The sequence below is a fragment of the Pan paniscus genome, chromosome 11 (assembly GCF_029289425.2).
Source record: "Pan paniscus chromosome 11, NHGRI_mPanPan1-v2.0_pri, whole genome shotgun sequence".
NCBI lineage: Eukaryota > Metazoa > Chordata > Mammalia > Primates > Hominidae > Pan > Pan paniscus.
In genome coordinates this window covers 117,992,712-118,008,860 of record NC_073260.2, presented here as the reverse complement: position 1 = coordinate 118,008,860, position 16,149 = coordinate 117,992,712, and the positions used below count along the sequence as shown (strand labels likewise).

The following is a 16,149-nucleotide window of genomic DNA, read 5'->3' as shown; positions in this document are numbered from 1 at the left end:
AAATGCTGGATTTCTCTCTCTCTGTCTCTCTCTCTGGCCTTAAACATCTATAAAATCAGCTATGTTTCAACTCAAAAAGTGCAAATGATATATTCAAATGTGACACAAGGATTACTACTGGGGTATTAGTAAAACAAACTGTTAGTGCCACCTGTTGGTAGAAAAGTCTTATGAAAAATAATTGCTTATCCACATAACCCAGACTAAGCAACCATCAACAAACTATTATATATGGAGGACAGGCTAGGTCAGTGCTTTTCTGACATCTGTTTAAAATGAGGTAGTGAATGGTCTGGAGCTGCAGGGCTGGCCAGTGAATGGGGAGCCTCAGAAACACCAAGTTTATGTGAGCACAGCTTAAACTGTCTTAGAAAAACAAGGCCCTCCATGCCGGGCGTGGTGGCTCACACCTGTAATCCTAACACTGGGAGGCCAAGGTGGGCGGATCACCTGAGATCAGGAGTTCGAGACCAGCCTGGCCAACATGGTGAAACCCCGTTTCTACTAAACATACAAAAAATTAGCCGGGCGTGGTGGTGCATGCCTGTAATCCAGACTACTTGGGAGGCTGAAGTGGGAGAATCACTTGAACCTGGGAGGTGGAGGTTGCAGTGATCCGAGATCACACCACTGCACTCCAGCCTGGGCCACAGAGTGAGACTCCACCTCAAGAAAAAAAAGAAGAAAAGAAAAACAAGACCCTCCAGTGTATGGCATTTACTCAGGCTGATTAAGGAGCTGCTGCTTAATGCAGAATGGGGAAATTGAGCAGACAACTTCTTCCAAAACTCAGATTCATTCTACAAAGAATCCACAAGAAATTCAATAGACTAGAAAAAGTAGAACAACTGAATAACAGGTATAAGAGCCCACAAGGTGAAAATAGTTGGAGTTGATGGAATTCAACAGTATTGTGATGACTATAACCCAGGCCCTTTCAGTATCAGTGTATCATCACAGGTGTGCAAGTTCAGGAGCAATACTCAATGTAAACTTAAAAAAAAAAAAAAGAATTTGTAGATGACATGGCAGAGATAGGGTGAGGGTGATAGTTCAGAAGAGCTAAAAGTTCTTTTGCCAAGGTTAGAACAGGAGTTCAAAGAAAAAACAAATTTTAAAGATTTTAAAAATTAATTTATCTTTCCCTTTACTAAGAACCCTAGCCAAACATACTGAGAATTAGAAATGGATGTTGTGCCGGGCGTGGTGGCTCATGCCTGTAATCCCAGCACTTTGGGAGGCTGAGGTGGGTGGATCACAAGGTCAGGAGTTCGAGACCAGCCTGGATAATATGGTGAAACCCCATCTCTACTAAAAGTACAAAAATTAGCTGGGTGTGGTGGTGGGCACCTGTAGTCCCAGCTACTCAGGGAGCTGAGGCGGGAGAATTGCTTGAACCCGGGAGGCGGAGGTTGCAGCGAGCTGAGATCGCACCACTGCACTCTAGGCTGGGCAACAGAGTGAGACTCCATCACAAAAACAAACAAAAAGAAATGGATGTTGCAGGCCAGGCATAGTGGCTCATGCCTGCATGCCTGTAATCGCAGCACGTTGGGAGGCTGAGGCGAGCGGATTACCTGCAGTTAGAAGATCGAGACCAGCCTGGCCAACATGGCAAAACGCTGTCTCTACTAAAAATACAAAAATTAGCCAGGTGTGGTGGTGTGCATCTGTAATCCCAGCTACTTGGGAGGCTGAGGCGAGCGGATTACCTGCAGTTAGAAGATCGAGACCAGCCTGGCCAACATGGCAAAACGCTGTCTCTACTAAAAATACAAAAATTAGCCAGGTGTGGTGGTGTGCATCTGTAATCCCAGCTACTTGGGAGGCTGAGGCAGGAGAACCGCTTAAAGCAAGGAGATGGAGGCTGCAGTGATCTAAGATCGCGCCACTGCACTCCAGCCTGGGCCACAGACTGAGACTCAGTCTCATGGCGGGGGGGAGAAAAAACATCGTGGCTAACTTTATAGACACCATAAGCAATTTCTCAGATGGTGACTGCTTTGGAATATTTGGAGATGGGTCACTGTAGCTGCATGCTTTTTATATATGCAAAAAGTAACATGAAACCCATTTTGCAAGATTGCGGAATGCACTAAAGTAATAATTTATGGTGAACACCAGCAGTCACCAAAACTCCCACTGAATCACATTGTAATTATATGGAGAAAACAGTATTTGTGTTCTCAAATAGAATGTTGTATTTTTATACAAGTCAAAAGATGTTAAAAATGTGCCATAAGAAAAGACGACGCTGTGGATTCTAAAGTTTTAAAAATTATAGTACCAAGAAATTAAGATTTATATATTTTTGAATTACTAAATATCTAGATTGACCATATCTATTTTTGTTTTAATTTTCCCTAAATATTCTGAAAATCGTTTTATAGTTTTTAACACACCGTTATAGTTTGTGCACGGATGGCCACCTTTAGTGTGTGATTTCAGTGAAGTTCCCATTGAAGTTATTTATAGGTAGTGGACCTATTTTACTTCTTATATTTGAACTTCTTAAGAAGTTTCTTGACCAGGCATGGTGGCTCATGCCTGTAATCCCAGCACTTTGGGAGGCCGAGGCGGGCAGATCACCTGAGGTCAGGAGTTCGAGACCAACCTGGCCAACATGGCGAAACTTCATCTCTACTAAAACTACAAAAATTAGCTGGGCGTGGTGGCAGGTGCCTGTAATCCTAGCTACTCAGGAGGGTGAGACAAGAGAATCACTTGAACCCAGCAGGTGGAGGTTCCAGTGAGCTGAGATCGCACCACTGCACTCCAGCCTGCGCAACAAGAGCAAAACTCTGTCTCAAAAAAAAAAAAAAAAAAAAGTTTCTCAGGGTATGTTTTTAAAAAAATATTTTATTACATATAAAATGATACCTTTTCATGAAAAATATTTATTTTATGAGTGATAAATTATGTTTAAATATGAGGTGAATTTGTTCCCTTCAACTACCTATAATATCTATAGCATCTAGCTTACAGCCCTTTGTACAAAATGTAACATTTAGAAGCTAAAATATACATCATCCTCCCCCAAAATAATGATTTTCTTGTAGACATAAGCAAGATTATTCTAAAATGCATATGTAAAGGCACAGTAACTGGAATAGCTACTTTTTAAAAAAAAAAAGAAAGAAAGAAACTGGCACAAATCAGTTCATCTGATGGCAAGGCTTATTAACAGTAGCCCCCTCTTATCTGCAGGAAATATCTTCCGGGACACCCAGTGGGTGCCTGAAACCATGGATGGCACCCAACCCCAGGTGTACTATGATTTTTCCTATACATACATCCCTATGATAAAATCTAACTTATACATTAGGCACAGTTAGAGATTAACAACAATAACTAAGAATAAATAGAACAATTACAACACCATACCAGTATCACTACTCTTGTGCTTTGGGTACACTACTAAATAAAATAAGGGTTCCTTGCAATGAGACATTGCAGTGAGATCGTGCCACTGTACGATTTCACTGTTCCTTGAAAGCACTGTGATAACATGGCAGTTGATCTGGTAACCAAGGCAGCTACTAAGTGACTGATGGGTGGGTAGCATATACACAGTGGATATGGACAAAGGGCTGATTCACATCCCAGGTGGGATGGAACAAGATGCTGCGGGGTTTCATCACACTATTCAGAATGGTGCACAATTTAAAACTTAGGATGAATTGCTTATTTCTCGAATTTTCCATTTAATATTTTTGAGCCAGTTGACCACGGGTAACTGAAACTGCAAATAAGTGGGGACTATCATATATAGCTACAAGAATCAAGCCTATGTACACAGAGATCACACAGAGATCAATGGAATAGAATATAGAATCCAGAAATAGATCCACACAAATATACCCAACTATTTTTGACAAAGTTGCAAAAGTGATTCAACGGAGAAAAGATCGCCTTTTCAATAAATGGAACTGAAACACTTAGACATCCATAGGCACAATCTAAGTCTCACAGCTTATATAAAAATCACCTGTAAATGGATCATGGACTTAAATGTAAAATATAAAACTATGAAATTTCTGGGAAAAACAAAAAACAGAATAAAAATTGTTGGGATCTAGGGTAGATTTGAAACCCAAAGCACAATTCATAAAAGAAAAAAATTGATAAACTGAACTCCATCATAATTAAAAACTTTTGCTCCCATTAGGGATACAAGGACAAGCTACAGAACGGGAGAAAGTATCTGCAAACTACCATAGCCAACGAGCAGTAAGGACAAATGCAATTCAGAAAATGATGCTGGGAAAATGACATGTGGACACGCTGTCAATGTGCTTAAAAGTACGAAGGAGGGTTACATTAGGATGTTGAAAATCAACTGGGTTTTCGTTGGTGCTGAGTTTAGAGGTGTGTGTGGGAATGCAGAGCCTTTCAGTGGCTTTATTATCTGGGGGAATTCCCTCTTCTGTGTGACTCTATGGGAGAGACAGGGTCCTACACTCCCCTATGAAAGCAAAAAGGATTAGACATTCCCAGTCACTAAACACTAATAAGACATGGAGGTGTGAAACATCCTGCGCAATACTCCAGCCAGGACATTATGAATCTGGATGGACGGACCAAAGGAATGGGACAGTTCCATATTTCCCACAGTGAAGATGGGGACTCTTCGCATGGTGAGACTCCATTTTCTTCTCTGCTGCCAGCCTTTCTTGGGTCTTACTCACTGCTGAAGTCTAATTCTCCAGCTTTTCCATCAACTCTGTGAACTGCCCAATAACTTCCCTGTAAATTATTTTTCTGCTGAAGTTAATGCAAGCCATTTTCTGTTGTTTGCAAACAGGAGCCCTTAGGTGGCACATACTGTTAAATGTTTCCTACAACAAGATCATGTTAAAGTCACTCATTCCCAGGCAGATCTCACAAACAGGTATTTCCTGCAGCCACCCGGGAGTTTCTCTCACCTCTAATATCAAAGTTGTTTTTTATTTGCTGCCCTTTTCAAAGCTGTCTGGCTCCAAGCAAATTATTCCTCTGGATCCCATCTGTCACGTGGACATAATGCTATCTATTTCATAGGTGAACTTAAAATCTTTATGATAGAATACATTTATGTGGGCCAAGCATGGTGGCTCACGCCTGTAATCCCAGCTATTAGGGAGGCTGAGACACAAGAATTGCTGTAATCCCAGCACTTTGGGAGGCTGAGGCAGGTGGAGGCAGGTGGATCACCTGAGGTCAGGAGTTCAAGATCAGCCTGGCCAACATGGAGGAACCCTGTCTCTAATAAAAATACAAAAACTAGCCAGGTGTGGTGGCACACACCTGTAATCCCAGCTACTTGGGAAGCTGAGACACAAGAATCGCTTGAGCCCGGCAGGTAGACATTGCAGTGAGCTGAGATCGTGCCACTGTACTCCAGCCTGGGCAAAAGAGCAAGACTCTATCTTAAAAAATAAATAAATAAAAGAATACATTTATGTGATTAAAAAAAAAAATCCATCATCAGTGCAGAAGGGTTATAAAGCAAAAGAAGAAGAAGAAAAAAGCAACCCCCATCCATCCTGCCCAGTGTCACCCCCCAGAAGGAAACACTTCACAGTTGCTTGTGATACGTAAGGGTTTGGTGTTGGATATCTTTGATGTCAGACTCCCCTCATCCAAACTCTCCTTTACTCTGAGAAACAAAAACGATGCAAGTGAAACATCAGCTAAGAAACCGATACGGTAAAAATGATGGCAGTAAAGTGATCCTAACAACCACTGTCGAAATGACCCACTTCAGTTCATGGCACCTTCAGAGGACCACTCTCAAGAAAAGAAGGGAAAAATGGGTGCAGATTCCTATCTACCAGGTGGAAAAAACAGGTGACTAACAATTTAACAGTACAAATACCTTGCAAACAGTATGATTTTAACCAGTGAAACTCCATGTATTGCATGTCTCAAGTACCCTAACGTTAGCCAGGTCTCTATCTCTATAGATTTAAAATCAAAACCCCTCAACACAACACCCTGTAATGTTCTTACCAATCTGTATCAATTTGACATAAGTTTAGTTCCATAATTAACCTTTGCTATCTAGTCAAAAAACGCAGATAAATCAGCTGGTATCAGAAGAGCGCCTCTGAGCAGTGGTTCTCACGCTCAGTCTAGTTCCCAGACAATAGAAAGCATCAACATCACCTGGGAACTTGTTAGAAATGCAAATTCAGGCCAGAACTTTGGGAGGCAGATCACCTGAGGTCAGGAGTTCAAGACCAGCCTGGCCAACAAAGTGAAACCCCATCTCTACTAAAACTCAAAAATTAGCTGGGCGTGGTGGCAGGCGCCTGTAATTCCAGCTATTTGGGAGGCCAAGGGAGAAGGATGGCTTGAACCTGGGAGGTGGAGGTTGCAGTGAGCTGAGATTATGCCACTGCACTCCAGCCTGGGCGACACAGCAAGACTCCGTCTCAAAAAAAAAAAAAAAGAAAAGAAAAAAAAAAAAGAAAAGAAATGCAAATTCATAGGCTCCACTCCATGAATACTGAATCAGAAATTCTGGGGTGCAGTCCAATGTTAGAACCACTGCCCTAAAGTCTAACAAACTTCAAAAATCAAAATATACTCTTGAGAGTTAAGGAAATTGGGAAAGAGGAGTTCCTTCTCACTGCTTTACATTTGCCCAAAGACGGCTCTCCTCATCCCTCACCCTGCTTTTTTCCTGGCATTCTGACTGTTTCTTTGGGAAATCAGAGAGGGCTTACAGGTCTCTCATATTTGGCCCCCAGAGTACTCTGTTTCTGAAGCTGCACTAGGCTAGGTGGAAAACTTACCAGAAATGATCAGTGACGTCAACCATGAGCTCAGGAAGAGAGGGGAGGGAGACGGCAAATAGTGGGCTTTTGACCCTCCCTGCACTAAATTATTTGTGATATGCATATGATAGCCACATCCATCTTGCTAAACCTTTCTCTTTGGTGTTCCTCCAGGCCAAATTGCTCTCCAACCCAGTGATGCACATTAGAATTAGAGAGTTTTTTGCTTAAAAACTCTCCCACTTCTTAGCCAGGTGTGGTGGCAGGCACCTGTAGCATCGGTTAACTACTTGGGAGGCTGAGGCAGGAAAATCGCTTGAATTCGGGAGTCAGAGATTGCAGTGAGCCAAGATCATGCCACTGCACTCCGGCCTGGGCGACAGAGTGAGACTCCATCTCAAAACAAGCAAAAAAAAAAAAAAACCCAAAACTCTCCCATATGGGCTCCACCCCCAGCGAAGATTCTGATGTAACTGGTTTGTTCAGTACGTAGGGCATCTGTGTTCTTCAAAGTCTCCCCAGGTAATTCTAACATGCAGCCAGGTCCAAGAACCTCTGGTAAACCTAGTGGTTTTCAGAGGCTGGTGGCCAAACGAGCTGCCTCAACATCACCTGGGGATTTGTTAAAAATGCAAATTCTGGGGCCCTACTCCAGACTTACTGAATCAGAAACTCTGTAGGGTGAGGCTTAGTAATTGCACAAGCCCTCCAGGTGATTCTCATGCACAATTAATTCTGACAGCCATTGAGAGCCCTGTTCACACCTCAATTTAAGAATCTTCCCATGAAGGAGATTCTGGGAAAAGCAATGGCCACCTCCGTCTACATTAACAATCACAGTTTGCAGTTTTTAAGGACAAAAACAACTTCCTCAATTTTTTAAGCCAAGTGAGCTAATAATAATTCCAACTTGTCTTTCACTTTACATATCCATGGGAGGTGTTAATTACTCTGTCTGCCTTAAACATCACATCATAATTCTAAACTAGCAATTCCTAGAATGTACTTATGAGCTGCTGAATGATTTGAAGAGTGGCAAAGTGTTATGGAGAAAAAGCTGAAGCAAGCCCCGCTGGGCTCAGTGGGAAATGAAAAGGTAATTAAATACTATTTGGCTGTTTTCTACACCAAGCTGGAAACCCTCCCCGGGGTTTATGGGTTGAACAAATAAATAGGAGAAAATAGGGATAAGCTTCTTGACATTTTTTCTTTCAGGCCCTTCAAACACCCTTGGGATCAAAATGTCCTAAGGAACTAGGAAGACCAGTGAAGGCTTGGCTACATCAAGCAAAGTTATCTTGACAAAATTTACGGTTATTGTCTTAATCCATCCAGGTGCTATAACAAAATGCCAAAAACTGGGTGGCTTATAAACAACAGAAAGCTATTTCCCATTATTTTAGAGGCTGACATGTCCAAGATCCTAGAAGCCAGCAGACTTAGTGTCTAGTGAGGGCGCACTTCCTGGTTCATAGATAGCTGTGGTCTTGCTGTGTCCTCACATGGTGGAAGGGGTAAAGAGCTCTCTGGGGTCTTTCTTAAAACAATGGCACTAATCCCATTCAGGATTGTACAACCCTCATGACCTAATTACCTGCCAAAGCTCCCACCTCCTAATGCCGTCACCTTGGAGTTATAATTTATTTTTTTCTTCTTATTATTTTTTTTGAGATGGGGTTTCACTCTTGTCGCCCAGGCTGGGGTGCAGTGGTGCGATCTTGGCTCACTGCAACCTCTGCCTCCCAGGTTCAAGCAATTGTCCTGCCTCAGCCTCCCGAGTAGCTGGGATTACAGGCCCCTGCCACCACACCTGGCTAATTTTTGTATTTGCAGCAGGGATGGAGTTTCACTACGTTGGCCAGGCTGGTCTCAAACTCCTGATCTCAGGTGATCCGCCTGCCTCGGTCTCCCAAAGTGCTGGGATTATAGGCGTGAACCACCGCGTCTGGCCTGGAGTTAGGATTTCAACAGGTGAATTTTGAAGGAATGCAAACATTCAATCTATAGCACTTATAAAACCTTTTTATGATCCATATTGACTATCTATTCCTGAATTAAATCTCATTCACTTTTCTGTTGCTAGAGAAACCTACAACATGACTTGGTAGGAAGCCACATAACAGAGCCTTAAAAACCTCACATTTTCTAGATCCTAACCTTTCCCTTGAGCTGATGAATTCTCTCTTAGAAAGAAAATTCACCAAAGAGAAAGGTCCCTGCTGCAGCATATATGTGGGCAGGGAATGACTGCAGAAAGAACAAAAGCCTTCTGTGCGCATAACACAGAAATGCCCTGGATGAGAAGACAGCGCGGAAAGGCACAGCAGCAAGGATGAGGCTGAGCCAGCAGCGCCACACGCAGAGAAATCCAGATGCAGGCCTGAAAGTTACATTTCATTCTGCTACTTGGTCATTTGAGAACCAGAGAGTTGTATTCTGAGTCCACTTGATGTTAAATATTATCCTATTCTGCACAGTTTGAACTGGGTGCCTTGGGAGACTACCTCACTGTATTTATTAGGATGGAGGTGCTGCTAAGGCAGATGGAGGTGGTATGTTTTGCCTCCAGCCCCAGGGCAAGCTTCAAAGCCAACCTTATCCCATATTCATCAGCTGATGGAGGAACCCTCTGAGATCAGGAGAACCAGGTGCAAATGAACCTATAAGCAACTTACTATGCATTTAGTTGTTTCACAATACGCATGTTCTCCACCATAAAAATATCTTTTTTGAATTGACTAAATAACATATGATCAAGGCTTTAAAAATTTTAAATAATCTAAAAACATAAGGACAAAAAGTAAAATCACCTGATATTCTACCACCTAGAGACAACAGTTTGAGTTCCATCCTTTCATACATCTTTCCACCTATGCCCCTGTGCACACACACACACGCAGTTTTACGCAGCTAACATCTGTTGTTCTAAATTTTATTTCACTATATTTTATTTTCTTATAATTCCCCTCCTCTCTTGCTCCCCATCTCTACGTTATTGATTTTTTTTTTTTGCTCGAATCCTGATTCTTTCCTTCCTTCTGCTTGCTTTGAGCTTAATGTACTTCTTTCTCTGTTGTTTTAGGGTGGAAGATTAAGTTGGTTTAAGATCTTTCTTCTTTTTTCTTTTTTAAAACAGGGTCAACCAGGCTGGAGTGCAGCGGCACCATCACAGTTCACTGCAGTCTCAACCTCCTGGGCTCAAGCAATCCTCTGGCCTCGGCCTCTCGAGTAGCTGGGACTACAGAAACACGCCACCGTGCCCAGCTACTTTTTAAATTTTTTGTAGAGACTAAGTCTCACTATCTGGTCCAGGCTTCTTTTTTTTTCGAGACAGGATCTTGCTCTGTCACAGGCTGGGGTGCAATGGTGTGAACATGGCTCACTGCAGCCTCAACCTCCTGGACTCAAGTGATCCTCCCACCTCAGCCCCCAGAGTAGCTGGGACCACAGGTGCTTGCCACCATGCTAGGCTAATTTTTTTGGAGAGATGAGGTCTTGCTATGTTGCCCAGGCTAGTCTTGAACTCCTGGGATCAAGTGATCCTCCTGCCTCAGCCTCCCAAAGTACTGCAATTACAAGCATGACTGCACCTGGCTTCAAAGTACTTTCCAGTTTTCCTTGCGATTCCTCTTTGTTCCACTGGTTATTTATAAGGGTGTTATTTAATTTCCACATATTTGTGAATTTTGCTCATCTTTCTATTATTTCTAGTTTCACTCCATGTGATCAGCCTCTGTTAATCTGTTTTCAACATGCCCTTATGTTCCTAAATGTTTGTTAAGAAATCATTTATTTCTCTATGTTTTTAAATTTGTTGACACAGGGTAGCATATACTATTCCTTTATAATTCTTTTGATCTTATCTATATCTGGGTATGTTCTTTCTCATTTCTTATTTGTGTATATATTTTTTTCCTTAGGCAAGAAAAAAGTTAACTGATTTCACTGGATCTTTCAAATAATCAGTTTTTGTATTTATTAATCCTTGTGACTATTTTATCTTCTAGGTCATTCATTCTAGCTTTTATCTTTAATCATTTCATTTTTTACCATCATTTTGGTTATACAATTTTTTTTCACTTCCTCAGATGAATATTAATTAACTCTTCCATGTTCTCATCCCCAAATGCTGAGTCTTCTGAATCTGTCTTCTGAGTTGCTTAACTTTTCCCTCACAGCCTTAATCTGTATATTTTGGGTTTTTGTTTTGGAATATTTCCTCCAAGTACCTTTCCAAGTCACTAATTTTGTTTTCAAGAGTATCCCACCCTGATTATTTATTTGATAATTTTATTTTTTTTTTTTTTGTAGATGGGGTCTTACTATGTCACCCAGGCTGTTCTCAAACTCCTGGCCTTACGTGATCATCCTATCTCAGCCTCCCAAAGTGCTGGGACTGTGAGCCACCGTGCCCAGTCCTGATTGTTTAAAATTAAAACTCATGGTTTTAGTTGCAGAATGTCCTTTTTACTTAATACTGAATGTCAGCCAGCTCTGAGAACAAAGTTGTATTGCTATAACTAGTTGACTTTGCCTCACGCCAGTGCCTATAACGCTGGCTGCCCGGGCAACCTGTTCTGAGCACTCTCCCTATGCTTCCTCTCTGTTGCTGGGTCCAGTGAGGTGTGCAGCTAAAATTTTCCCTTTGCTGGCTATGGCTCCATTCACCCTTAGGGCTGAGTTCAGGTTGTTGCAACATCTTCAGCAGGAGAACCAGTCTGCAAGCTGTCAGTCCTCTGTTGGGGGCAGTGGGAGCATGACTGGGAGAATCTGAGATTAGCACAAATAAGCCAAAATAGGATTGAAACAAGGTTAAAAAAATCACTTATATATGGAATATGTGGTGTATCCCTTCCTTTTTTCTGCGAATTAAGACATCAAATTGCTTCACTCACCAGAAGCGTGGCCCTTGTACTTTCTCAACAAAGAATAAGGCATTTTCCCACCTGTCACAGCAGCTTCTGCTCATGACCAGAAACATCCTTCATTCCTTTATCTAAGCCTAAACATTGTGCAAAGCCCCTGCCATGCTCAAATCAGCTCTTGGAAATGGATGGTATAGCTGGGAATCTCAGGAACTGGAGAAGACATCATTGCCAGGAACGACATCGTGATGAAGATCTCTTACCCTCTGCAAGATTGGGATAGGGTGTGGAGTCTCACTGTCCATCACATGAATGAGAAAAATTAGGACAAAGAAAGAACACCAGGCATGTAGGGAAAAGCAGCGGAGAAATGTCTAAGACACTGGTTCTCAACCTTGGCTGCAAGGTGGAATCATGTAGGGAACTTTAAAGAAATACTCACGCCTGGGTCCCTTCCCTCACCCCAGTCATTCTCCACTGAGATTATGATTCAATCTGGGATTGTGATGTGGGCATCAGGAATGTTATAAAGTCACCATGGGATCTAACTCCTAGCCAAGGCTGTAAACCACTGCTTTAAGAAGACAAATTTCCTGATTCTTAGGTCAGTCTTCTGGGATCCTGGCTGGGAATACAATTTACCGCAAGAGCTAATAACCAGAATTAAAATAGTCTTGAAAAATCACTCTCCAATATGACAGTGAAGATGTGATTATATTCCGTCACTAGAGGGCGAAATTTCTTAATTTTCAACATTTAATAACTATCATAGACTCAAGGTTAAGAATTCACTGAGGTTTGTCTCTTAAAACAAAACAAAAATAAGTAATGAAGTTCTAAAGAAGGTATACTAAAGCTTGACTTTCATGCTATCAGCTCCTACCTATTTATGAAGTGAGACTTTAAGACCCAATTGAGAGCACTGTGTCCTTCCATTGCCACATACCCTCTTCCCAAAGGGTTTGTATTTTATAGGGTGTATTGTTTTTACAAAGTAAATGGCTTTGCTGTGTAGTCTATGTTACAAAACAGAAGGTAGGGCATCTTGAAACAGAAATTTTGCATTACTAACCAGCTCCCAGAGGGGTCAACTCTGAGGCTGCTGGTAGAGAACTATACTTTGAGCAGCCGGAGGTGGAGAACCTAGGGGCAGATACCATAACTCATTTTCTAAAGATATTCTAAAATGTAAACTCACACACTGATAACATGATTCCTGCCCATCTATCATTCATGTATGTATGTATGTATGTATGTATGTATGTATCTATCTATCTATCTATCATCTGTCCATCTGTCATCTATCATCATGAAGGCAGAGAGACCACAAATCCAGGGGATTCCAAATTGACTGTATATTAGAATCACTTGGTTTTGTCTTAAAAATAAAGTTTCTAGGCCGGGCATGGTGGCTCACACCTGTAATCCCAGCACTTTAGGAGGCCGAGCCAGGCGGATCACCTGAGGTCAGGAGTTAGAGACCAGCCTGACCAACATGGAGAAACCCCATCTCTACTAAAAATACAAAATTAGCCAGGTGTGGTGGCACATGCCTGTAATCCCAGCTACTCGGGAGGCTGAGGCAGGAGAATCTCTTGAATGCAGGAGGCAGAGGTTGCGGTGAGCCGAGATCACGCCATTGCACTCCAGCCTGGGCAACAAGAGCAAAACTCCATCTAAAAAAAATAAATAAATAAATAAAAATAAAAATAAAGAGTCTTAGTCTCAACCCCTGGAGGTTATGATCAGTACGTCTGGAGTGGGGCCTGGAGTTTGTATTTTTAACAAGTGCCCAGGAGATTTTGCTGGAGGCTGTTGTTTTTGAAAATCACTGTTCTTCTTCAAAGTTTTTCCTTTACAAAGAAATTAAGGCTGGAAGAGGAGAAGGGACCTTTCAAAGTTAGTGACATTACCAAAGCAGGATCCAGGTTCTCCTGGCCCTGCTAAACTGAGACACTTGTTGGAATTCAGCATGTGTGCTTGATCCTTCTTATGCTGTGTCACTGACAGGTGTAGTAAGCTAGCTTCCAAAGACAGCCCGCAATGAACGACATCTACCAAAATTCACACCCAGGTGTTGTCCCCTCCCCGATTCAATCTGGGCCTGCCTCGTGACTTGCTTTAACAGATAGACTAATCTGGAAGGGATGCAGTGTAACTTAGGAGGTTGGGCCATTAGAGATTTGCAGCTTCTCCATGCTTCATTTGGGAACACGCATTCTGAACCCCGACATTGTGCTGTAAGGAACAAGAAAGCTCAAGGAACTACAAGGAAAGCCCCATATGGAGAAAAACTATGGCCCTAGTGAACATCCTCAAATGCACTCCCAGACCACAGCTCCTCACCAGCTACGTGAGGGAGAACATGATGCACCTTCTAGCCATGCTCTCCCCATTGGAGTGGAACTGTCTAGCAAGTCACAGAATAACACAAATAAGTTGTTGTTCTAAGCCTTTAAGTTTTGTGGTGTATGCTATACAAGAATAGATTGCTGAAACAACAAGAAAAGAAATGCCCTTACCTGTTTGGCTGGAAACAGACCTGGTCATAACCTGTGAGTTCACACAAATCCTTCTCAAGCTCTCGGAAAAGCTGCTGATATCCTTGAGCTTGATCCAGAGGCACAAAGGGGTGGATGTTTGCAAATTCTTTCCATGTGATAGGCTGAAAAGAAAGAAAACAAAAATGCATATATACATATTATAATAGCAATAGCAATCATAACTTTAATAATAATGACGATGATGAGAAAAGCTATGTGCCAGGCACTGTTCTAAGCGCTATACATATGTTAATTTATTTAAGTTCCACCACAACCTTATAAGGTAAGTACCATTACTGTCTTCATTTAAAAGTGGGACATAGTTGTCCAAAAAGGGAACTTATACAAAAATACAATGTTTTGCTAACTTTTCAGGGAAGAAAAGCCCCCAAAACAGATTTCTTTCCATGAAACACAATGAGTTGCTTCAGGTATGCTTGGCATAAACTCTTATATAGCAATAGATTGTTCTCTTTCTTCACTAAGTGGAGCAAGAAACAAACACAAAAGTAAATGGGAAGGCCAGGTACAGTGGTTCACACCTATAATTCCAGAACTCTGGGAGGCTGAGGTGGGAGGACTGCTTGAGGCCAGGAGTCTGAGATCAGACTGGCAAACACAGCAAGATCTTGACTCTATTTTTTAAAAAAATAGAGAGGGAAATCTTCTTATCATGATATAAAATGATTTCTTTTGTCTGATATGGTATGTCACGTCAGAATAAACGTAAGAAATGAAAGAAAGAAAAAAAAAGCTTTGCTAAAATGGATCCTGGCCTAGTAGAGATACTTGCCAACCACAACAGCGAGTTGCACAAATCTTCTGTTGACTTGAATCTCTATCTTTCTGATACAGGAATGATTTCTAGAAAGAAGGCTTAAGGTTCGTAATTCTATCTGAGATTTAGAACTATAAACAATTTTTTTAAAAAAAGCTTTCAATATGACAGGTTTAAAAGGGGGTGGGGGAGGGATAGGATAGAAAGGCATAAATACCATATACATTTAATTAATTTTATTAAAAAATAATAAGTTTACCCATACATTTAAATGATGAAGTCGTGAGAAATACAGGGTTACTCCCAAGATTGGTGAATAGCAAGGTAAAGAATTATTAAAATAGTTCTTCAATCACAGAATCACAGTCCCAGTAGATTTCACTAGTTCTGGGCTTAGGTGGAAGCTAGAACACTGCCCCTTGCTGAGTATCCACTTATAGAAGTGAGCTACTTACTGCGAGTTCAGACGAACTGTTCAGTTTCATGGTGCAGGATCCCTTTAAGAAGAACATCCAAAATGTATCACATTAGTGATTTTCTATAGTCCATCAATCAACCCTCCATTCTCCCAGCATGGCCACCCCTTTGATGCTCTTGGAGCATATTAGGTAGGACCAAGAGAGGTGGGATTGGGGTAGCTTGGAAATGAGAAAAAAGGCCACAAATAACTACCAGTGGAATCATGCTGTGAACAAGGGAAATGTCTTTATTTTCCAGTTTCTTCATGTACCGGACAATGTTTGTTTCAGAGTGGTAGCTGTGAACACAAAACACAGAATTAGGGGCCCCAAAAGTAGATATGAGTCCATGCACATCCTCCTGAAATATAAGACACACCGAAATCTACTTTCAAAATGCAGATCAATTTTGGCCATGGACAATATGTCAACTACACTCAGAGAGAAGGGCACAGACCCCCACAAACCTCAGAGGATGTCTTGGACAAGAAGCTGACTGTGGGTATGAGTTGAAGTTTGGGAAGAAGAGGATACAGGGCTCTTGGGAGTGAACTTCAGCCTGGCGATTATTCATCCCTGCTTCCTAACTGCCAAGGGAGCAGAGCCACCAGGAAACAAAGTGTGCTTTTCCCAAGTCAGGAACGGGATCGTTATGAGGATGAAATACTTGGGAGCCACGGCTGAGCCACAATAACCAGGCCACAGCAGGCGTAATCAGCAGCAGCACTCTGCCTAGCTCCCTAC

The 16,149-nt window shown here is 41.9% G+C and overlaps 1 protein-coding gene across 2 annotated transcripts in view; it reads right to left on the bottom strand.

The window, feature by feature from the left end:
* Nucleotides 1–16,149, bottom strand: part of GLDC (glycine decarboxylase) — a 109,585-nt gene that overhangs the window by 36,437 nt on the left and 56,999 nt on the right. For both annotated transcript variants that reach the window (XM_003846098.6, XM_055092174.2), the window contains exons 13-15: nucleotides 15,620–15,704; nucleotides 15,403–15,444; nucleotides 14,149–14,291 (exon numbers count right to left, since the gene is read on the bottom strand). In XM_003846098.6, coding sequence (XP_003846146.2) covers nucleotides 14,149–14,291; nucleotides 15,403–15,444; nucleotides 15,620–15,704 — 270 coding nt within the window. The remainder of the gene's footprint in view (nucleotides 1–14,148; nucleotides 14,292–15,402; nucleotides 15,445–15,619; nucleotides 15,705–16,149) is intronic.